A 24,587-nucleotide genomic window follows, 5' to 3' on the forward strand; every position below is an offset into this window, starting at 1 on the left:
CAAAATTATAGACACTTCATTAAACAAAAATATCAAAATGTGATGTAGTTATCTTTTCTGGACATATTCCCCATCTAGGCATATACACTCTTTGAAGGCATTGTTTCCATTTTTCTAACCCTTCTTAGATGAATTCTGTGTTGTTCAACTTACTCTCCAGTAAGACGACCTTTTGGCTGAACTTGTGTTCCTTTTCAATGTTCCTTGAGTTTGGGGAACAAAAATAAATCTACAGAGGCAAGATTAGGGTTGTAGCATGGATAAGGTAAGTTTTCCCTCCACAATTCTTATAGGACAGCCCTTGCTACCCTGGAAGAGCAGGTATACTGCCATGATGGAGCAAATTTCCTCAGTGCAATATTCCTCATCTTTTCTTACTAATGTGTTTTAAATCTGCTTCCTAATAAGCCTGCATGATCCTCACGTGTCCTAAGAGAATATTAAGATGACTTCTTTGGAATCACCAAAAATAGTCATCTAAAGTTCTGAGCTGGTCTCTCTACTTTGACTGTAACAGGTACAGCAGATCTCCTTGGGGTCACTCTTTTGTTGGGCCTTCATTTTCAATCACCCTAACAAGACCAATATATTACTGAGACAATTTGTTGGCTGCCATCCAATGATCACAGAAACACATTTTTCTGCAGGTGTGACATGGAGGAGCCCCGGTACACAGTCACATAAGCATTGAACTATTAACATTAACTGTAAAGTTGGCAGTGCAACCCACTATCTGCTCTTTGGGAGAAAGATAGGCTGATTGCTCCCTTCAAGATATGTAGTCTTGGAAGCCCTATGCAGAGTTGCTATGAGTCAGAATTCAATTGATGACAGTGGCTTTTTTTTCCTTTTCCTGCACTGGAACTCTAAAAGCAACACTCTTTCGACTTACCCCCTATGTCTTCCTATTGCCCCATAGCTATTATTTTGTATTCCATATGGCAATTTTTTCCAGCTCAGGCTTCAGGGATGAAAATGAATGGAAGAGGAATGAATCATGCCTTCACAAGTTTTTCAACCATCTTCAGTTGAGTTTTTAGGGAAAGGTAGACCCAAATCTACTTTGAGGTTTCCTGTTTGGAAATATTGCTCGTGCTTTATCTTGAAATTTCAAGCTCCTTCAATTGAGAGCATGTAACATCAGCAAATATCTGTACCTATCTTCAAAGAAGAATTACAATATTCTTGAAATAGCACGAAACTTTCATTTTTAAATCTTCTACAGTTAGTAGATAAAAATTAATTGATCTAAGTCAGCTTTGGTGCGTTGAAAATCCAAGAGAAGTGTGGTTAAATCCGCAGTCTAATTCCAAGCCAACTAGCTGCCATGTGGGCACATGACTTTTGTGACTAGGTTGTTGCTACTGGAAGCAATGAAATAGATGGCTTCTAAGATGCTTCCCTGTTTTGAGATTCTAAGGACAAATTATTGTTGAGGAAATGATGTCTAGTTCTTGGTCAGTCTTCAAGACCATCAAAGGAGACTGGTCTTTAATAAGTCAATAGTGCTTCAAATCAAGTTGTCTGAAGCCGGAAAAGTCGGGTCTTCTTGAGATTACTAATTGGGTCCTACATTGATTTCTCCATGCTCAAGCGTCCATTGGGAAATTTAGCTCATCATTGTATTTCCTTTACAGTAGCATCTTCAGTAGTCAGGTGTAAGACAGCGATGTGTACCCCTCATTGAAATTTTACCCAATTATCCAGATTGTCCTATCACGAATTTCTTTCAACCCTCTTTCATTACGAAGTCATGGCCCCTTTAAAGCAGCGGCCATAGTAGAGTGGTGGGAGCAGCTGCTGGCAGAAAAGAAACTTGCAGGATTTGGCCTACCCTGGGCCACTCACCGCGCACGCTCAGGACTGGAGGGTTGGTGGGAAAGGAAGGCGGGGCTTAAGGTGCGCCTGCGCACCCGGGGCGCGCGCAAGGGGCTGGTTTAGTGATCTCTTTAAGAACCCGCAGGCGGAGGAATTTCTCTCAGAGAAAATAATCCTACTCACCGGGCCCCTTGGAGGCCATTAACCCCCCGAGTCCCGGCCCCCCTTCCCAGGGCAGGCCCTCCACCCGCGCGCGCACCCTGGGGAGCCCAGGATCTCCGGCCGGGCGCGCGGTATCCGCCCCCTCCCCACTCTCAGCGCCAGGCCCGGCCAGGTCTGGGGGAGCTGCTTCGCGGCGGCAGTGCCTGCAGTGTGGGCGGGGGCCGGGGGCCTGAGAGGTGCCGCCGCCACCGCGCCGGGAGCCGCAGAGGTTCAGAGCGGGGCCCAACATGGCGGAGAGAGAGGTGGAGTCTGCCCCCCGAAAGAGGGTAGGTGAGGTGAGGCAGCCCTCCGGCGGCGGGCGCGGGGGGCGGGGCGGGGGCCGCGGGCAGCGGCCGGGCCGGGCATGGCCGTGCGCTAGCTCTTGGAGGGCTTGCCGAGGCCCGGTTGGCACAGGTTGCTGGCAGGTCCGAATCCACAGTGGGTCTGGAACGCGCAGGCGAATGGTCCTTGGGCAGGTGGGACAAAGATTTGCTCCTGGTTCAGGGGGAGGGGCGGGGGCTGTTGTTTGCTTTTTTTTTTTCCTGCCCCCTTCCCGCCCCCTAGTACTCTGGTGGGTTTTGAGGATCAGGAACGGAAAAGGTCTCAGATTCCTAAGTGCATCTTTAGTAGATTAAGAGTCTGGAAGTTTAACTGGGGGAGAAGATAAGTGCAGGGGGTGGGGCGGGAGTAAGTCCAGGAGGGGGGGGGGGCTCATGAGAAATAGCCAGAAGGGTTCTCCAGTAAGACTAATGCAAATTCATATTCCTCCCCTTGCCCCCTCCCCCTATAACCTTTATCAAGACCAATGTACAGGTGGTGCTTTTGCCTGTGAAGTGGGGTCCTTGGCTTGCTCTGAGTTAGGGGGAAGAGTTGTGCAGCCATAAAATACAGTGTCCTAGGCTAGCCTCTAGCTGCAGTTAGGAACGTGGAAGAGTATGACAGAACTTGTACCCAACCAACCTGCTGAGGTGAAATTCTGCCTATGAGTTATTGAGTGCCTTTAAACTTTGTCTTGAAAGTTTCATGTTTAATTCCGAATGGTTTTCCCAGCTAGAGAACAATACTACCAATTACAAACAATAATGTTTTTATTCTTTTATTCTTTTCTTTAATTCCCCTCACTCTTGCTCTCAAATAGCAGTAAGTTTCTTATCAGGAATCTATCTTATTTTAGGATAAGCCCCAAAATGATCAAACTGCCCCAAAATGATCACCCTTTAAGTTAAGCATAGAATTAGCAAGTTCATACTGGCATTAATCTTAACATTTTGAGCACTTACTATATACCAGTCATTGCAAAACTCATTTAGGCTTAGAAGAGGTTGACTAACATACTCGAGGTCTGACAGTTAGAGACAGAACTTGGATTTTAATACAGACTTGTTTCAACTACAGTGCCTGTGTTAGATGCCACATAGGAGTTAAATTGTATTTCCCTTCTAAAAGTTTAAATTACACATAGCCGAAGAAGTATCAAGTGGTATTCAATCCCAGCCCCTTTCCTCTACCAAGTCATTTGAAAAAAATGGTCATTTGCACAGTAAAGTTAAAAAAAATCACAGGAAACATTATAAACCCACTAGCTAGATTCTGTCATTATTTTACTATTTTTTTTACTATTTTATCATACAGTTCTTCCACCTGTCCACCTCTTGATTTCTTCATCAATTAACATATTTTTTTCTTTTATTGGGGCTCTTAAATCTCTTACCACAATCCATATATTCATCCAGTGTGTCAAACACATTTGCACATATGCCACCATCATAATGTTCAAAGCATTCTCTTCCCACTTGAGCCCCTGATATCAGCTTCCCATTTCTTCCCCCTCCCTTCCCCACCCGCCCTCTCTCATAAACCCTTATAGATTATTATTTTCATATCTTACATCATCCTCTGTCACTCCTCACCTACTTTTCTGTTATTCATCCCCCTGGGAGGGGGTTCTAGATTGATCCTGTGATTGATTCTCCCTTTTCTCCCCACACCGTCCCCTAATCCTCTTGGTATCTCTACTCTCATTGGCCCTGAGTGGTTTATCTATCCTGGATTCCCAGTGTTACGCGCTCTTTTCTGTAGCAGTATGCATGTTCTGGTCTAATTCGATTTGTAAGGTAGAAGAATTGAGGTCATGATAGTGCAGTGAAGAAAACACCAAAGAACCAGAGGAAAGTTGTGTGTTTCATCAGTGATATACTGCACCCTAACTGGCTCATCTCTTCCCTGTGACCCCTCTGTGAGGGGATGTCCAATTGTCTACAGATGTGCATTGGGTCTCCACACCATCCCCTGCCCCCCAATTCACATTGGGTATGATTTTGTTCAGGGTCTTTTTTTTTTAACATTTTATTAGGGGCTCATACAACTCTTATCACAATCCATACATATACATACATCAATTGTATAAAGCACATCTGTACATTCTTTGCCCTAATCATTTTCTTTTTTTTTCCTTTTCTTTTTTTACATTTTATTAGGAGCTCATACAACTCTTATCACAATCCATACATATACATACATCAATTGTATAAAGCACATCCGCACATTCTGTTCAGGGTCTTAGATGCCTGATACCTGATCCCATCCACACCTCATGATCACACAGTCTGGTGTAATTAGCTAATCTTAATGTGATAGTTTTAATGATTAAAATTCAATGATGATAATTTTAGTTACACAAAATTGTGATATAATTAGTTACTGATAGAGCAAGCTAAGTTGTATGATAGTATGTCCAAGTTGTTCGTTTAGTATAACTCTAGGATATGGGATGCACGTATTTTGAAATTTTAGATTATTCTTCAAGGTGGGCGGGTCAGTTTTAAACTGGAAGCACATTTGTTTTGCGTGAAGGTTCACCAACTTAAGATGTAAATGATCTTAAATCGTGTAATCTTTCAAAGTGATCCTAGCATTCAGTGGACACTAATGCTATTATCTTTCATCTTACAACTGTTCTAGAAACCATTTAAGTACTTTGTCAACAAATTTGGTTATTTGAAATATATTCTCCCTTCTCTGTAATACATTAAATGGTTCCATGCTGGTAGCAATAGAAGCTATTTTGTAACAACATGTAATGCACACTAAACTTATGTAGGCTTTCCCCATTTTGTATGATGTATGCGCCATAGTCCTTTTTCTGTCTAATACTTGGTTAGTGGTGGCATAGTGGGTTACATTGTTGGGCGGCCAGTCACAAGGTCAGCAGTCCGCAGGAGAAAGATGAGTTACAGTCTTGGAAACCTGCAAGGACACTTAGACCCTGCCCTATGGAGTTGCTTTGAGTCAGAATTGACTTGATCTCAGTGAGTTTTATGGTTTTTGCAGTTGTTCTAAATGATACCAAGTGCTTTTATTCATGTTTTTGTGTCATCCTCCATGTGAATTGCATATGCATACTTTAAGCAGATTAGTGGGGACTATACAGATCAATTAAAAAATAGTTTGCTTCCCTTGAGGCTGTTCAAAGGAACTGCATAGATATAAATAATAGCTTTAGGTTATTTACTCTAAAACTGCAGTGGTGTAAAGCTATTAAGTGTATTATGGTTGCTGTCTGCACTGTATAACCATAAGCCACAGAAGAGGCGTTGAGCACCTGTGTGTTAGGCGCTATGCTGTGGGAGTTCTGGACTTCGAGGATGATATATTCTGCCTCTCCTGCTAAATGGTGAACTCTTAGGGCAGGACCTATTTTAATGCTTTTTCCATCCTTCTCTGAAAAATCAAACTCTGCCATCAAGTCAGTGCTGACTCAGCACCCCTTTGTGGGATTCTGTGACTGCAGCAGTTTACTGGAGTTGGAAGCCCAGTCTTTCTCCTTGGAGCTGCTGGTCATTTCCAACTGCCGACCATGTGGATTGCAGCCCACCTTCACAATAGGAACGCAAAAGACTTGTTGATTTTTTGTTCAGTGTTAAGAAAAGTTTCCTTATTACAGACAATGACTTGGGTATCGAATTATCTGCTTTATTTTGGAGGAGCTTCTGTGAATCTTTTATGCCATGTTTTATACTCCCACATTCTCTCCTGATGCAAAATTTTCAAACTTCAGATGGTCCTGGATTATAATTAGGTGCCTGTGTTTTGAGGCGAGTGGGGTAACAATCCTACATTACAGATGTGCTTGCCTGGTGTTCTATATTTTTGCTTGTAGGCATTGAGAATAAAAACCCCAAACCAAACCCATTGCCATTAAGTTTATACTGACACTTGTGATCCTATAAGACAAGAGTAGATGTAGCAACGATGAAACATACAACTTTCCTCTAGTTCCTAAATGCTTCCTCCTCCCCAACTATCATGATCCCAATTCTACCTTACAAATATGGCTAGACCAGAGATGTACACTGGTACAGATAGGAACTGGAAACACAGGGAATCCAGGACAGGTGATCCCTTCAGGACTAGTGGTGTGAGTGGCGATACTAGGAAGGTGGAGGGAGGATGGGTTAGAAAGGGGAAACCAATTACAAGGATCTACATGTGAGCTCCTCCCTGGGGGACAACAGAAAATTGGGTGAAGGGAGATGTCGGACAGTGCAAGACATGACAAAATAATAATTTCGGACAGTGCAGGACATGACAAAATAATAATTTATAAATTATCAAGGGTATATAAGGGAAGGGAAAGCGGGGAGGGAGGGGAAAAATGAGTGGATACCAGGGGCTTAAGAGGAGAGCAAATGTTTTGAGAATGATGAGGGCAATGAAAATACAAATGTGCTTTACACAATTGATGTATATATGGATTGTGATAAGAGTTGTATGAGTCCCTAATAAAATGATTAAAAAAAAAAAGACAGACTAGAACTGCCCTTTTGGGTTTCTGAGGATGCAAATCTTTTACCAGAGCAGAAAGCCTTATTTCTTTTCGCTAGCAGAGCAGTTGGTGTGCTTGAACTGCTGACCTTGTGTTTAGTAACCCAACTTGTAACCTAGTGTACCACCAGGTTCCCAGGCAACTAGACAAAGTTGGTTTGATTGTATTCAGTAAACATGGATTTTGCAATCATGCCAGTTTCTTAATTTGTTAACATAGGGTAACAGTATATGAGTGAATCAGCACCATGTCCAGTAATCATCTCTCAAGTAGAAAAGAACTGAGTTTAGGAGCGGGGTGTGGGGAGGGAGGGGAAAACAAGGAGCTAATGTCAGGGGCTAAAGTGGAGAGCAAATGTTTTGAGAATGATGAGGGCAATGAATGTACAAATGTGCTTGACACAATGGATGTATGTGTGGATTGTGATAAGAGTTGTACGAGCCCCCAATAAAATGATTTAAAAAAACACAAAAACTGAAGTCATTACTTATACAGACACATAAGCTATAGTTAGGTAATTTGGGGGCTATTACTGTGAATTTTTTTATTTAAAAGATCATTTTGTTGGGGGCTCTTACAACAATTGATGTTTGGATCAAGCATATCTGTACATGTGTCGCATCATTATTTCTCAAACATTTACTTTCTATTGAGCCCTTATTACCAGCTCCTTTCCCTCCCACCCTCGTGACCCTTGATAAATTATAAATTATTATTATTTTCATATCTTACCCTGACCACTGTCGCATTTCTCCCATGGTTTCTGTTGTTTGTCCTCCTAGGGTGGGGGATGGAATGGTGGTTATGTGTCGATCATTGCAATTGGTACCCACTGTGAGTTCTTAAAGGGTAAAATTTTTATTAGATAGGTTTATTTCATTAGATAGGCTTATTGATAAGAGTGGAATTATCCATACATAGCTGTAGCATGGCTAAGGAACCTAAAAACATCAACATTAGAGTGTGTTATAAAGCATATGATCTTAATTCCTGTATCTTTCAAAAGCTCATAATTAAAAAATTTTTGTAAATTTATGTACTAGTCTAGTAAGTTATTTTCTTATTTATTTTATCTATTTTCATAAATTTCTGTGTATATTGTTGGAGGCATATTTCATATGTTTAAAAGAGAAAAAGCATATGTATAAGTAGTTTGTTTTTATTTTTGTAAAAGCATAAAGACTTTCTCCCTTCTTTTATGTCTGTGTATTATTTGTATGTGGTATAAACTTGAAAAGTGGTTAGGTACCTGTCAGTTTGCAACCTTTAAAGGGGCCTGGGAAAGGAAAGATAAGGCGAAAATCCAGCAGAATGGAATAATGAAGTGAATATGTAGAACATAAAGTGTTATCTTAATATAGCTCTGTAAAGATTGAATATGTATTTTGACTTTGATTTTACTTTGGTATTGTGGAGAATTTTTGTTTTGGATTTTTGTTATTTTAATATTCCAAAAGGTTGCTCAATTCTTTACTGTATTCTTTTCTTTGTTAAATGTTACTTAAAATATGGAGTTACACATATCATTAAAAATATATGCTGTTCATAGCTTGCTTTAAGGATTGTGCTCATTTACAAACTACCTATATGGGATCAAATTGACAACAGCCACTTCAAAGATAGGAAACTTAGGGCCCGTGAGTTCATAATAATGGGGATGTAGGGTGATAGTGGTTAGCAACAATTCAGAAAAGGAGAGTCAGAATGGTTGCACAACTTGAATGTAATCACTGTCACTGAAGTGCAAATTTTACATGTAAAATTGTTGAACTATGTTTTGCTATGTGTGTATATATTTTCAACAACATAAGAAAGACAAAAATGCAATTCAAAAACATGCAACTGATATGTACACAGTATAAATAATCAACTTTAAGAATGGATTGGCTCACTGTATAGAGATCATTTAAAGAGATCATTTGCGTATTGACATTGATTCTGAATTCTTTTCATATAACACCTGTAAATAGTGGTGATAATACTTGATATTAAAAAAAATTTTTTATTCAAAAACTTAAAAAATCATTTTATTGGGGGCTCTTTCAGCTGATACAAACTTTTAAGTGCCTGTCATTAAAAACATTTTTTTTGTGCCTGTCATTTAAAAATATTTGATATGTTAATATCTCTTTAAATCCTTTCATTTCATTTGTATCCCATTTTTCCAGGGAAAGGAGGCACAGAGATTTCTCAAGATCATGTTAAGTGGCTTAAACCAAGGGTTACTTTCAAGTGTTCCTGTTTAATGTCTATTCTAGGTTAGAACTTGAGTTGTCCAGAAATTTTTATCGTTAGTCTTTATATTTATATATATTTATATTCTCATTGGTTAAAAGCATAGAATTCTTTATTAGAAATTTATGAACCTTAAAATAATTTGAGCTATATTTAAATTATAATGGTGCAAATTCTCGGGAAAAAGCAAATTTGCTCCTTTGCCCCAAAGATGTATTCTTGTTTGCATATTGTTTAATCATCTTAAAACATCTTCACAATGAACTATTGTTTAGAAAATATAAACTAAATGTTTTAAAGCCATGTTTTTATTTTAAAGATTGTACCTTTGAAAGCGGAATGATTTTCTTATTTTCTAAAGACAGTGGGAGTAGATAAATGTAAAATTGTAATGTCTCTGAGCCCTGGTGGCATAGTCCTGGGAGCTGGAAACCGCCAACTGCTCTGTGGGAGAAAGATGGGGCTTTTCTCCTCCAAGAAAGAGTTACTTACAGTCTCAGAAATTGGGCAGTTTCACCCTATCCTGTAGGATTTCTATGTGGTATCATTACTCTGGCAGTGAGTTTGGGCTTTGTTGTTGTTGGCACTTCCTTGGTAGGGGGCAAGCACTGGCCATGCAGTGCCCTGAGAGCATTTGGCTGTGGACATGGTGTGAGGATAATAAAAGACAAAATGGACCTGACCAAATGACTATTTGCAGAAGATAGGGCTTCTGGGAGAAGCCGATGTGCCCACAAGTTTCTTTGAAACTGCATTAATTAAGGGTTTGATGTTTGTAGTTACTCAGAAGATGTTTTTTGAATTCTATATTAGGAGATCAGCCATCATTCAAATAACACATTTCTTTAAAAATTCTGATTAGTTTACTTTAGGTAAATATATGTTTTAGTAATACTAATAAGGTGAACTATTTATGTGACCATAAAATGCATTTTCTTATGGTTCAACCTGATACTGAAAACAGGAACTTCTTAAAGTCAGATATTAGGTACAATTAATTTTGGGATGCTAACAGTTTTTTTTGACCCTCCACTTTCCCTCCCCCATCTTTGTCACACTGAATATTGTTAATTTCATCGTTACTCTTTCATGCTTTGTGGAAGCTGTAGCTTAGTTAACTTCTGCCTTAGACCAAAGATTGTACCTGACAAACCATTTCTTTTCTTTTTTAACAGTTTTATTAACACTTCACCCATGTCATACAATTCAATAATTCAGTCATATCAAGAAGAGTTGTACAGTTATCACCACATTTCAGTTCTAGGACAGTTTCTTCCTGTACTCATTGATACATGTAATTATTTTTTTTCTACTTGTGGCAAAAACATACCCAACAAAATATTCTCCAGTTCTACAACTTCTGCATGTATAATTCAGTGCCATTGATTATACTCTTTGTGTTGTATAACCACTATTGAGAGCCTTTTCCAAATTACTCTGCCACCATTAATATAAACGCAGTGCCCTTTAAGCAACAACTTTTGCTCCTTCACCCACGGTAACCATTGGTCACGTTTGATTCCTTTTTTTAGTAGTTTTCTTGATATAATATTCAATTGCTTTTAATCAGTTCTTGTGCTCCATTCCCCCTGCTGCATTTATTGTTTGCTTCCCAAATCCCCTCACTCTCCCCACCCTCCAGAAACCTTCCACTACCCATAGCCTTCTACAAATTGGGTGTTTAATATAAACTTTTACCCACAAACTGAGATACAGGGCTGTGTTTCTCCATTGTTGTTGAAACTTTAGAATTACCTGGGGAGCTTTTAAAACATCCCAGTTCTGAGGATACATTAAATGGGATTCAGAATGGAGTAGTGTTTAGGTATCAGCATTTTGAAAACTATCCTAAATGATTGCACTGTGCAGCCACAGTTGAGAACTTGGAATGGTGTGACCTGATTTAGATGCTGATTCTTTGACAAGAAACATTCATAGATAGAATAATCCTTTAATTCTAGAAAGCGATGATTTTAAGAATAAAAGGGATACTATTCATACTTAAATTAAAACAATAGCAATAGGAAGAAGCAGCTTCAAAGAGTTTGTGGAAAAAACTCTTATCTTTTTATTTCATTTTCCAAGAACTTTTTTAGCTCCCTTATAATGAGTTTGTTCTGGGCAAACTAGGATATATAAGTATAGTTGCCCTATTTGGTGTTTCTGTGAGTTTGTTCCAGAAGGACGTGAAAGGTTGGCTTGCTTGCAGTGCTGATAAAACGGATCGTTTGGCTTAGGTGGCCCTGACAGTCGTGTCAGCATTGTAAAGCTGCTTTGTAGCTTTTCATCTAATTGCCAGTTTATTGGTGCCTTGGAGCCATATTTCCCTACGAGACAGATTTTTCTCTTTTCTCCAATATATGTTCACTGGAATTCTTTCATAAAAATGTATTAATTATTTGGCTCCTCTGCAATATCACTTATATAAGAAAAGCAGAGCAAGTGCTTTAATTTTTGACCAGTTTTCAGAAGACTGACTCGATGTCGCGCAACTCCCAAAGCTACGGTTCAGGAGCTATCACACTAAGGCATACATTTTTGTATTTGGTACATTTAAATGGTAGTTCTTTTAAAAAAATTTATTATAATAAAGAATTTCACACAAACGAGAACAGTACAGCGAATCTCCTATGTAGATCTCCCACATCAACATTTTGTTGTGTTTTATCTAGTCTAGATTATTGTTACTGTTTTATAAATCATTATTTTGGGGCAGCTCTTGTAACTGTCCATACATTAATTGTATTAAGCACATTTATACATAAGTTGCCATCATCATTTTCAAAACATTTTCTTTCTACTTGAGCCCTTGGTATCAGTTCCTCTTTTTTCCCTCCCTCCCCCACCCTCCCAACCTCGTGAATCCTTGGTAATGTATAAATTATTTTTATTTTCATATCTTAACACCATTCACTATCTCCCTTCACCCACCTTTCTGTTGTTCATCTCCCTGGGGAGGGGATTATATGTCAGTCACTGCAATTGGTTCCCCCTTTCTCCCTCCTCTTCCCCCGCCTTCCTCCTACCCTCATGCTATTGCTACTCCCATAATTGTTGCTTAGGGGTTTGTTTATCTCTCCTGGATTCTGCGTGTCAAGAGTTCTTATCTATACCAGTGTACATGCTCCGGTCTAGCTGTATATGTAAGGTAGAACTGGGGTCATGAAAGTGGGAGGTGGGGGAGGAAGCATTAAAGAACTGGAATGTTGTGTATTTAGCCTGTGCTATTCTGGATCCTGGCTGTCTTTTCCCTTTCTTGTGACCCTTCTGTGACTGTGATGGGATGTCCCTTTATCTACAGATGGGCTTTGGGTCTCTATTCCTACCCGCCACATCAAAATAGTTGTTTGTTTTGGGTCTTCGGATGCCTGATACCTGATCCTGTCAACACCTTTTGGCCACACAGGTTGGTGTACTTCTTCTATGTGGGCTTTGTTGCTTCCCTGCTAGATGGCCACTTGTTTAACTTAAAGCCTTTAAGACCCCAGATGCTATATATATATTTTTTCACGATTCAGCTATATTTTTTAATAGCTGGGCACTATCAGCTTTCTTCACCACAGTTTATGCCCATTTTATTGTCAGTGATATTTTGGGAATGTGAGCCTCACAGAATGCCAGGTTATTAGAACAAAGTGATTTTGTGTTGAAGGAGGACTTGAATAGAGGCCCAATGTTCTTCTGTTACCTTAATACTTAACTTATAAATATATGCATATAGACATATCCTTATCATTATATATTAATATATTTACATATGTACATGCCATGTTTATACCTCTATAAATGTCTTTTGCTTCCTAGTTCTTTTCTTTATTTCATTTTACTTTCCTCCTGTCCCACTTTCATGTTCAGCCTTCATTCTGCTCTCTCTACTTTTTCTCAGCTACATTGCTCTTGATCGAACCCTACCAGGCATTCTATTACCTTCTCACTATTGATTTTAGGTCTCTTGTTCCCTTGTCCCTGGGTTTGTTGGCTCCTCCTTCCCTTTCCCCCACCTCCTTCTCTCCCATGCCCCTCCCCCCCAAGTTGGTTCCATTGTTGTTTTGTTTTCTCTTCAGGAGGATTGTTTATCTTGCCTATCTTATGTAGATAGACATGAAAAATCAAAACAAGAGAAAAGACAAAACAAAAAATAGCCTATGAATAGGTCTGTCTGCTGACCCTTTGAATGTTTTCCCATCGGGTCTGATGCAGTGGCAAGCTCTGCCCCCTGAGTCCAAAGTCTATTTTCAGAGTAAGTGGACAGGGCAGAGCTGCTACTTTCCTGGGTTGTATCTTCAGTGCCCTCCTCTGGAGTGCATTCTTGTGGGGAGTGGGGTCAGCGTAGCTGGGATAGAGGCTGGATTCACTTAGTTTTTGTCGAGTTCAGGATTTCCTTTTTATTTTTAGAGAATTAAACAACACAGTACCGTAGAGTGGATGTCTTTGAGTTTATCTTGTTGGTATTCATCGGACTTCTTCGATGTTTAAATTGGTGTCTTTTGTCAAATTTGGGGAGTTCTTTTTGTCATTTCTTCAGATATACTTTTTATACCCTTCTCTCCTTCTTTTGGACCTCTTGTTAATATACATGTTGGGTTGCTTGAGGGTGCCATGTAATTTTATAGGTCTGTTTAATTTTCTTCATTCTTTTTTGTGTTTTTCCTCTTCAGACTCATTACTTTTAGTTGTTTTCTGATCACATTTTTTTTCTATTATCTTAAATCTGCTCTTGTGTTTCTGGTGATAGTTTTCTTTTAGTTAGTGTAATTTTCCAAGTAGTAAAAAGGATTTCTTTTTATACTAATAGTGATATTTTTCCTATTTATTGCTTTTCTGATATTTAAAAAAATCTTTGAGCATATTTATCTAATTGTTTTACTTTCTTTTTAAAGTCATTTTTATTGGGAGCTCTTACAACTCGTGTAACATTCCATACATCAATTGTGTCAAACATATTTATACATATGTTGCCATCATCATTTTCAAAACATTTTCTACTTGAGCCTTTGCAATAACTCTTTTTTCCCCCCTCCCTCCTGTACCCTCCTGCCTTCGTGAATACTTGGTCAATTATATGTTGTTATTATTTCTTATCTTACGCTGTCCATTGTCTCGAGGAACCAGAGGATTATTGTGTGTTTCATCAGTGCTTTAGTGTACCCTGGTTGACTCACCCCTTCCCTGTGGCCTCTCTGTGGGGAGCTTCTTCCATTATCTACAGATAGGCTTTGGGTCTCTGCCCTTGATTATTCTCAACAATATGTTTTTATTGTTTGTTTGTTTTGTGTCTTCTGATGCCATTACCGGTCCAATGACTCCTGGTGATCGCACTGACTGTGTGCTTCTTCCTTGTGGGTTTGTTGCTTCTCTGCTGAATGGCTGCTTGTTTAACTTTAAGCCTTTAAGACCCCAGACGCTATATCTTTTAATGGCTGGACACCATCCATATTCTTCACCACATTTGCTTATGCACTCGTTTTGTCTTCAGTGATTGTGTCAGGAAGATGAGCATATCAGAATGCTGATTTTTTAGAACAAAGTGTACTTGTATTGAGGGAGGATATGAACAGAGGTCCGAAGTCCATCCACTACCACAGTGTATTGCCGTATAAATCTGTGTACATAGGCTAATGCCTCATTTTTTGTGGATTAATGTATTTACATATGTGTACACCTATGCTTATACCTCTATCCATTGCTTTGCTTCCTAGATCCTTCCTCTGTTTCTTTTACTTTCTTCCTGCCCCACCATCACTTTCCCCCTATTTCCGCAGCTTAGAACTTCCTCTTAGCTAGTTTGCTGTTGCTCTGACACCCTCAGGATCTCTATCTCCTCCTTGTTGTTGACTCTTAATTCCCTAGTGGTTCCCTTGTTTATGGTGCTGCCTGTTCCCTGCATGCTTCCCCTGCTGCCCTTACCCTCCAAATCCCCAGGACCGTTGGTCCCGCTGTGTTCTTTTCGGGCTTGCTTCCCATGCCTATCTTACACAAGTAGGCAAACCAACTATGACATAGACCAAACAAAAAGAAAATAAAAGATTTAAAGAAGAAAAGGAGAGAAAAAAGGAAGAAAGAAGATTTTTTTTAAAAAAAGGAGAAAAAATATACATCAATTCCAGGACTGTTCGCTGACCTTCATGACTATCTCCCCACTGATTATGGGGAATCTCTCCCTCCTAGCCTGAAGTCCATTTTGGGGCCTCTTCAGGGGCTTCATAGCTTTGCTTTGCTCCGGTTGCTGATCTGTTCTGTTCTCTTCTTGGTTCGCCCCGCTGCAGGGAGTTCAGACATTACTACCTCCCTGCAGTGTGACCCCAGATATGTTCTCTGTCGCAATCTGCTCCAGTAAGGGGATAACATTGCAAAAGCTGTTGTCAGCCCCACAGTCCCCTGTGTAGCAGCTGCTCCCCACAGGGGAGCCTGGTGTGCCAGCATGGGGTCCAGACTGTCTGCCCCTTTCTTTTGTTCCTTCCTGGTCTCCTGTGTGGTCATGACATGCTGGCCCTTCTCCCCATCCTGTTGGGTTAGTGATGTTCTCTGTCACCAGTATTTCTAGGGATGGGGTCAGATTGACTCTGTTTGGGGCCAGTCCTGTGTTTCCTCCACGCGGCCAAGTTTCCCTCATGGTTTGGTGCACTGTGGTATGGTCTGCATCTTTGAGTATATTTAACACTATTATTTTAAAGTCTTCTGTATAGTCATAGGAACCCTTACAATGTTTTAGGTTATGTGTTGGCTTCCAGGTTGGCAGTTTGGAACCACGAACTGCTCCTTGAGAGAAAGTTGAGGCTTTCTACTCACATAGAGTTAGAACCTTGGAAACCAACTGAAGTAGTTCTATGGGAATTGACTTGATGGCAATGAGTTTGTTTTCTAAAAAATAGTTATCCGGAGTCCCATAAAGGTGATTTGTATCGTTTCATTTTGTGTTCTCTCATTTCCTTGTTTGCCTTTTGATTTTTAAAATTTTGAAACCAGAACTTAAAAAATAATTTTAAAATATTGATTTGTGTTAGCTTTAGACCATCTGCCTTTTAGTTGCCAAATAGTCATTTTCTTTTTTAAAATTATTTTATTGGGGGCTCATACAACTCTTATCACAATCCATACACACATCCATTGTGTCAAGCACATTTGTACATTTGTTGCCATCATTGTTCACAAAACATTTGCTTTCTACTTGAACCCTTGGTATCTAGCTGGATTTGTAAGTAGAATTGGTATCATGATAGTGGGAGGGGGGAGGAAGCATTTAAAAAGTAGAGGAAAGTTATATGTTTCATTGTTGCTACACTGCAGCATGACTGGCTCCTCTCCTCCCCACATTCCCTTCTCTAAGGGGATGTCCAGTTGCTTAAAGATGGGCTTTGGGTCCCCACTCCCTCTCATTTACAGTGATATGATTTTTTTTGTTCTTTGATGCCTGATGCCTGATCCTATTGACAACTCGTGATCACACAGGCTGGTGTGTTTCTTCCATATGGGCTTTTTTGCTTCTGGGCTAGATGGCCACTTGTTTACCTTCAAGCATTTAAGACCCCAGATGCTATATCTTGATAGCCGGGCATCAACAATTACTTTCTTCACCACATTTGCTAATGCACCTGCTTTGTCTTCAGTGATCATGCTGGGAAGGTGGGCATCATGGAATGCCAGTTTAATAGAACAAAGTGTTCTTGCATTGTGGGAGTACTTGAGTAGAGGCCCAATGTCCATCTGCTACATTAATACTAAACTTATAGATATATGCACATAGATCTATTTCTCCATCATCTTATATAAATATATTTACATATGTACATGCCTTTATTTAGACCTCTTTAAATGCCCTTTGACTCCTAGTTCTTCTATTTCCTCTTACGTTCATCTTGTCCCATTATCATGCTCAGCCTTCATTTGAGTTTCAGTGATTCCTGTGTTACATTGTTCTACCAGGCCTTCTGCACCCTCCTCGCCACTGATTTTGAATCACTTGTTGTTCCCTTGTCCCTGGGTTGGTTAATACCCCTTCCTTTCCCTCACCTCCCTGTCTCCCATATCCCCGCGGAACTGTTGCCCTGTTGTTTTCTCCTCCAGATTGTTTATCCAGCCTCTTTTCTAGATAGATCTGCTGAGATAATAATATGCACACACAAAAAGACAAGACAGAGCAAAACAAAGCAACAAAAGAAAACAACAACAAAAAACCAATGGCAAAAATGCCTGTAAATAGTTCAAGGTCTGTTTGTTGGCCTTTAGGAGTGTTTTCCGGTCGTGTCTGAGGGGTGCCATACCCTGGCCCCAAAGTCTATTTTTGGTACTCTCTTGGGACTTCATTGGCTCTGCTCCACTTGCTGTTCTGCTGCACACCCTTAGTATTTTGATTCAGTGTGGGTGGGGTCAGATCGGGTGCCATTCCCACACCATGTCTCCAGTGTTGTCCCTTGTAAGGCTATGGGTCAGTGAGGGATGTCGTGTCTCATAGTGGGGCCAGCCAGAATGGACGTCTCTGTGCATTGGCTGCTATGAGCGGGGATATTGTCCTCAAGGCTAGGTGGGCCAGGATGTGCTCCACTCTATCTTCCTCCCCCGTCATTTGCTCCCTTGTGCTCTGGTCAGACTTTTCCCTCTCCCTGAGCTGTAGCTTCAGTGCTGTCCTCTGAGTAAATTCTTCTGGGGGAGGGGCAGCTGTCCATGTATTTGGCAGCCAAATAGTCATTTTCTAAAAGCAGAAGGATACAAAAAGGGGTTTCAAAAAGTTATGGAAAAACTCCATTTCTTTAATTTCACAAACTTTTGGAAGCTATTTTTGTATTTAATATATCAAAGAAAAATCTACAGCTGACACGATTATATTCTTTAAAACGTTCCAGTTTTTTATTTAGAGATGTTAAAAAAGGTGAATTATTAACGTACCGATAGCATGCTTCTTATAGAAAAAGGGTGAAAGCTCACTGACCTCTAGATTCTTCAACTCAACCACATTTTACATACACATTTCTCCTGAAGCCAGGGTAAAGAATAGAAGTCTTTGGAGATTTTGGATTTCCCTCAGGATTAAATAGAACAATATTTAGAAGCTGAAATGGTCCTTTTCCCCCTGAATATTGCTCATTTGCCTAGTCCTTGGTTGACCCTCAAAAGCTATAAGAACCTTGGGAAGTCAGAAGTAAATGTGAGGAAAAACAAACAAAGTTAAAATGGGAAACTGATACCTGGAATAAAGTATCAGCATCTCCCAGAACAGGAATTAACCTTAGGGAGACAGGAGCTAGGATCCCTGGCTAAGTTATTGATTGAAATCATTTGGGTAAAGACATGGGTAAGATAATGAGAACTGACTACGTTGGCCTACTTTAACTTTTTAAAGTACCTTTTGGAGCAGCTATAGGTGTAAACTCCCAACACCAAAATTACTATCATTGAGTTGATTCTGACTCTTAGCTTTTCAAAAGAACAGGTTAGAAACTGCCCTTTACCTGCTGAGACTGTAAATCTGTAGGGGAGTAGAAAGCCATATCTTTTCCCCATGGAGTGACTGGTGTTTTTGAACAGCTGGTCTAGTGGGTTAGCACCCCAATCCTCATAAAACCAACAAAAAGGATTTCTTTCCACTCCAATTTAAAGAGAGAACATTTTCCTCATCCTAATTAATTAATGTTGATTACCTGGTTAACAGAAAGGGACTCAATCGAGGTAACAGTTCACTGGTTATGGGACCATTCCAAAGTTGGTCTCTCAGCTTTAAAAGTATGCTGAGTTGGAATCAAGAAGACGGAAGGAAGATAGAAGATGTAAAAGAAATAGTATCAGCAGGGCAAAGCCTAGGCATCAGAAGCTGTGTTAAGTGAAACTGGAATATTTGAAGATTATTGTGAAATTCTGATTTTTTTCTTCTTTCTCCAAGGTTTGGAAATTTCTTTCATTGTTGAAGGCTAAGTAATCTATCTGCTTAGCCACATCCTCTGCCTATTTTTGCAATGATAGCCTTCCTGGCTGTGTGTGAATACCCAGGATACTGTATTAGTCTGGGTACTTTAGAGAAACAAATCCACAGAAACTCATGTATAAGAGAGAGTTTTATATAAAGGTTAAGTGCATCCAGAAAACATCCCAACCCAGTGCTGCCCAAACCCACAAGTCCAACATTAACCCATATGTCCAACACCAGTCCACAGAGTCCTCCTCCATCTCAAAGCAGACATGATGATGATGACTGCAGGAGGAAAGCTGAGTCAGTGAACATGTAAGCATCTAAGCACTGGCAGGGGTCTCCACACGGGTGCTCTAGCACCCAGGGCTACATCAGGGTAGGTCCATGTGGCTTCTTCTTGGGGATATCTTGTAGGAAGTCAGCCTTGCCAGCTAAAGCAGGGAACTGCTAAGGCAGCTGCACTTTGGTGCAAACATTACAAAGCAAGAGACCCATGGCTCACCAAGCTATTTATCCCTCCGGCTTTCAATTAATCCCACATGTGTTTATCAACCAGGTTGGCCCAATAAACTGCCTCAGACACTATTCTCCAAACTGTGCTCCATTCATATTTCAAGATTTCCTATACACTGGGTAAAAATGCCATCAACATTTCTAGTCCTTGCTACTGGCTTCCTTGTCAGGACTCTCTTCAGAACTTTGAATGTCAGCAGTACATGTAGGACTTTGTGAAAGTATAGGTTCTCAGAGACATAGATAAATGAATGGATTTGTAGTCCCAATCTAAGAATAATTAGTTCTCATGACATGGCTGTACTTCATACTTGGCCCATGAAGCGATCACTGAAGATATGAGTGCTATCTATAGCAAAGTGTGGTGAAGAAAGTAGGTGGTCCCCAGCTGTCAGAAAGACAAAGTGTATGAGGCCTTAAAGCAGCAGTTCTCAACCTGCTGGTTGTGACCCCTTTGGTGGTCAAATGGCCCTTTCACAGGGTCGCCTAAGACCATCAAGAAACACACATTTCGATGGTATTAGGAATGGAGACATGGCTCCTGTATCAATTTCCAGACTGGTCCACCCACATGCAGATCAGCCCACATACGAGTACCCGGCGTGATGACATCATCACGCCAACCCCATCACATACACCCCTTGCTGACAAGGATACCAACAATTTTAGAAGCAAAGCCGATGGACTCAAGAAAGCCAGACTTGACACTGGTGGCAAGTACCACAAACAAAACATAGCGGCCACTGAAGCTTCATATTTGGTGATACTCAAAAACACCAGAGCTATGAAACCTCACACCATTGCTGATAATTTACTGTTGCCAGTGGCCAAAGATATTGTTCAAGTTATGATTGGAGACAAATTTGTTATGAAATTGAGTGCATTTTCCTTATCTAATGACACTGTCTGCAGAAGAATAGATGACATGTCTGCTGATATTCTTGATCAGGTAATGTAGGCAGTTATTTTTTTTTAATGTTTTATTAGGAGGATCATACAACTCTTATCACAATCCATACATACATCAATTGTGTAAAGCACATTTGTACATTCATTGCCCTCATCATTCTCAAAACATTTGCTTTCCATAATGCAGGAAATTAAATCTGCTCCACTTCCAATATTTAGCATCCAGCTTGATGAATCTACAGATGTTGCAAACTGTTCAGTTGCAGGTTTACGTGAGGCATATTAATGATGACGACTTTTAAAGATGAGTTGTGTTTTTTTTTCAAACCTCTTGAAATGACAACAACTGCATGTGATGTATTTGACACAGTTGGTTCATTTCTGAAAGCGCGTAAGATCTCTTGGGAAAAGGTTTGTGGTGTTTGCACAGATGATTCTCCAGCTATGCTTGGATGTCGAACTAGATTTCAACGTTTGGTACTGAATGAGTCACCATAAGCCATCTGAACTCACTGTCTGATTCTTGGCAAATGTTAGCAATGAAGATGCTGACACAAGTTATAAGAAGTAATGAAAACCATCGTAAGTTCTGTCAATTTTGTCAAGGTGAGCACTTTAAAAAGTTGACTGTTTTTGCAACTGTGCAATGAGTTGGATGTGCCAAATAATGCTCTGCTATTTCACACTGAAGTGAGATGGTTGTCAAGAGGAAAAGTTTTGTTGTTTTTTTTTTTTGTAAAATTGCTTTTACTTCCGTACTATTGTAATTCAAACAGTTTCACATATCTCACCTCCTGAGGAAAAGTTTTAAAACATGTTTTTGAGCTTCATGATGAACTCGAAACATTTTTTAATCAGAAAGCAAAATCACAGTTTGAAGCACTTTCCAGCAATAAAAGTGAACTTCAAAAAATAACTTATTCTTTGCCATCTTGAATTAGTTACTGTTAATATATCACTGCAAGGACCAAAGGCAACATGCCTCAATGTGTCTGAAAAGATTCGATCATTCCAAATGTGAAACCAGCTTGGGCAAAAAAAAAAAAATTGGATGAAAATAAAATTTACATGTTACCTCCCTTATCTGCTTTCTTTGAGGAACATGACATTGAACCACACAAAAAGATTACGAGGATAATTTCTGTGAAAGAACACTTGCACATGCTTGCAGATGAAATTTCATCGTATTTTCCAAATCTACCTGACACCCTATTTGCACTTGCTAGAAACCCATTCAGTCAGAGTTGAAGATGCTCCTGAGCCAGCACAAGAGGAGTTCATTGAGCTTATTAACAGCGATGCAACGAGAACAGATTTCTCTACAATGCCAGTTAGAAAATTCTGTATCAAGCGTTTGCAGTCACATCCTGTTCTGAGACTGTGTTGCGTCGCCTTCTTCCATTTCCAACTACATATCTTTGTGAAACAGGGTTTTCCAGCTTGTTGGTTATCAAGTCTAAATACAGAAGTAGACGTGTGGAAGATGATCTTTGTTGTGCTATTACAAAGACTGCCCAGAGAATTTCTGATCTGGTGAGCAAGAAGCTATCTCAACCTTTGCTCTGATGTTGGCTTTTTACGCATACTGTCCCAAATGTAGCAATGTAGTTTACTGTTGTTATATTAAGACTGTTACCCATGCTACACCATGCTTCAAGACAAATTTCATTTATTTGTAATTAGAAATAACTTTCACAATATATAATTACAGATTTTTGTGATTAACTACTATGCTTTAATTATGTTCAGTTTGTACCAATGAAAATATATCCTGCTTATCAGATATTTACATTATGATTCATAACAGCAAAATTAAAGTTATGAAGTAGCAATGAAAATAATGTTATGGTTGGGGGTCACAACCACATGAGGAACTGTTTGAAAGGGTCGTGGCCTGAGTGAGGTTGAGAAGCACTGTCTTTGAGACTTGTCTTCATATGAGCAGCCTTCCAAAGGAGAAGCCAACTAAGTCTCTGTGGAAGAAATAAACCACCTTGTTGTTCTGAGGATTGTAATTATTAAATTCCAAAGCTAAATGGGTGCATGGTATCAGAGCTAAATTGTGAACACGTGGCTCGCACAAGGCTTGCACATTAGAAACCCAAAATCCATTTGCAGGGTCCACACACACCTTCTGTACAAAGTTTATGGGTGTGCATAGCGGTTATCAGACAAAGAGCACTATAAAGTCAATTATGGCAAATTGTGGACACTAAAAAGTGGAGAAATACTTGTATATTAAGACTTTGATGAACCCCTTTGACCATAGACCAGGGATGTGGACTAACCTTGCTATCATGCAGAGTACATTGGAAAGTAGGTTTCCTACCTATCATTCTGCAGTTGGGTTAAAATTTTACACCTTATCATTTGATCTCCCCCGTGACTTGTTTTAAATGTGTTGTAGTTTTTAATATTTTCTGCTCTTTTTGATTGGGATTTTCTGCTCTACTTTGTTATATTTGGGGGTGTGTTTTTCTGTATATTAAATTTGGGATAGGCAAATAATAGAAACAATAACTGGAGTAATCATTTCTTGGGGATATGGCAGGTTCCCCAGGGGGAAATGGAGAGCTAATAATGAGTACTTTTTAAAAAAGAAGAAAATGTTCTAAAACTGATGATGATTTTACCACTCTTCATAATATGGTTGAAATATTGAATTATATGATATGTGAGTTATATGCCAATAAAACTGCTAAAAGAAAGTATAGATTTTTTGGGGGTTTGTTTTTTTAAAGTTTTGTATTAGGTGGGCATTTACATTACAGACCATCAACTCTGCAATCAACAGTTTAATCATTTCTCAACCCCAGTCCCTGCTGTGTATACCACCTCCCTCCCTGATTTCTCTTCTCCGCCTTATTGATCGCTATCTTCTTTTTTACCCAAGTCAGTACCTGTCAATATTCTAGCTCACTGGTTTATCTTCTCATGCTTGCCCTCTCTCCCTTGGGAACGTTTAAAGTTGTTTTTCAAGTCTTTCTTAGTTTCTATTACAGAAGTGGTCTGTCTCTACCACATTTGCCCTTAACTTCACTCAGCATTATGTTCTCCCAAGTCCCCATGTCATGAGGTACTTCATTTTTTTCAAGTGATGGATGATAATCCATGTGTGTATGTACCAAAGTTTCGTTGTCCATTCTTCTGCTGGACATTTGGGCTATTTTCAACATCTTGGCTATTATGAACAGTGCTATGGTGAACACGGGAATGTATATGTTTGTTCGTTTTAGGCTCTTACTTAGGGAATATATGCAGCATAGGTATTGCTGGCTTATATAAAAATTCTATTCCAAGTTGTTATAGGTAGTACCATATCACTTTCTACAGTTGTTGTATATATTTACAAATCCATTTGCATTGTATGAATTTTAGTTTCTCTGCACTTTCTCCAGCATTTGTGGTTTTCTGTTTTTGGAACTGGGCTATCATTGTTGGTGTAAGTTGATAGATATCTTATCCTTGTTCTGATTTGTATTTCCTGGATGACTTATGTTCATAAGCATTTTTTTCATATTCTGAGCCATTGGGGTATCAGCTTTTTTGTTAATGTTCTTATTTGCTTTTATTTTTTATTATCAGTTTATTAGGGCCTCATACAACTCTTATCACAATCCATTCATACATCAGTTGCGTCAAGCACACCTGTACACATGTGGCCATCATCATTCTCAAAACACCTGCTTTCTACTTGAGCCCTTGGTATCAGCTCCTCATTTTACCCCTTCCCTCCCCCCTCCCTCCGAACCCTTGATAATTTATGAATTACTATTTTGTCATCTCTTACACCATCTGATGTCTCCCATCACCCTCTTCTCCGCTGTCCGTTCCCCAGGGAGGAGGTTATATGTAGACCTTATAATCTGTTCCCCCTTTCTCCCTCACCTTCCCACCATCCTCCTGGTATTGCCAGTATCACCACTGGTCCTGAGGGGCTTATCTGTCCTGGATGCCCTGTATTTCCAGTTCCTATCAGTGCCAGTGTACATCCTCTGGTCCAGCTGGATTTGTAAGGTAGAATTGGGATCATGATAGTGGAGGGAAGGAAGCATTCAAGAACTAGAGGAAAATTGTATATTTCATCGTTGCTACACTGCACCCTGACTGGCTTGTCTCCTCCCCGCAACCCTTCTGCAGGGGGATGTCCAATTTCCCAGATGGACCCTGGGTCCCCACTCTGCA

At 39.8% G+C, this 24,587-nt stretch overlaps 1 protein-coding gene across 6 annotated transcripts in view; it reads left to right on the forward strand.

Moving 5' to 3' along the window:
• The first annotated feature begins 1,926 nt into the window (after window positions 1–1,926).
• ZMYM4 (zinc finger MYM-type containing 4) overlaps window positions 1,927–24,587 on the forward strand; it is a 171,181-nt gene continuing 148,520 nt past the window's right edge. For 5 of the 6 annotated variants that reach the window (XM_075553764.1, XM_075553768.1, XM_075553766.1 and 2 more), the window contains exon 1: window positions 1,927–2,306. Coding sequence is in view for 2 of the 6 variants with exons in the window: in XM_075553761.1 (XP_075409876.1) it covers window positions 2,268–2,306 (39 nt within the window). In the remaining 4 variants the exon portion in view is untranslated. Of the gene's footprint in view, window positions 2,316–24,587 lie in introns of all 6 variants that reach the window. The other variant, XM_075553759.1, reaches the window with a different exon arrangement.

The sequence above is a fragment of the Tenrec ecaudatus genome, chromosome 1, assembly GCF_050624435.1.
Source record: "Tenrec ecaudatus isolate mTenEca1 chromosome 1, mTenEca1.hap1, whole genome shotgun sequence".
NCBI lineage: Eukaryota > Metazoa > Chordata > Mammalia > Afrosoricida > Tenrecidae > Tenrec > Tenrec ecaudatus.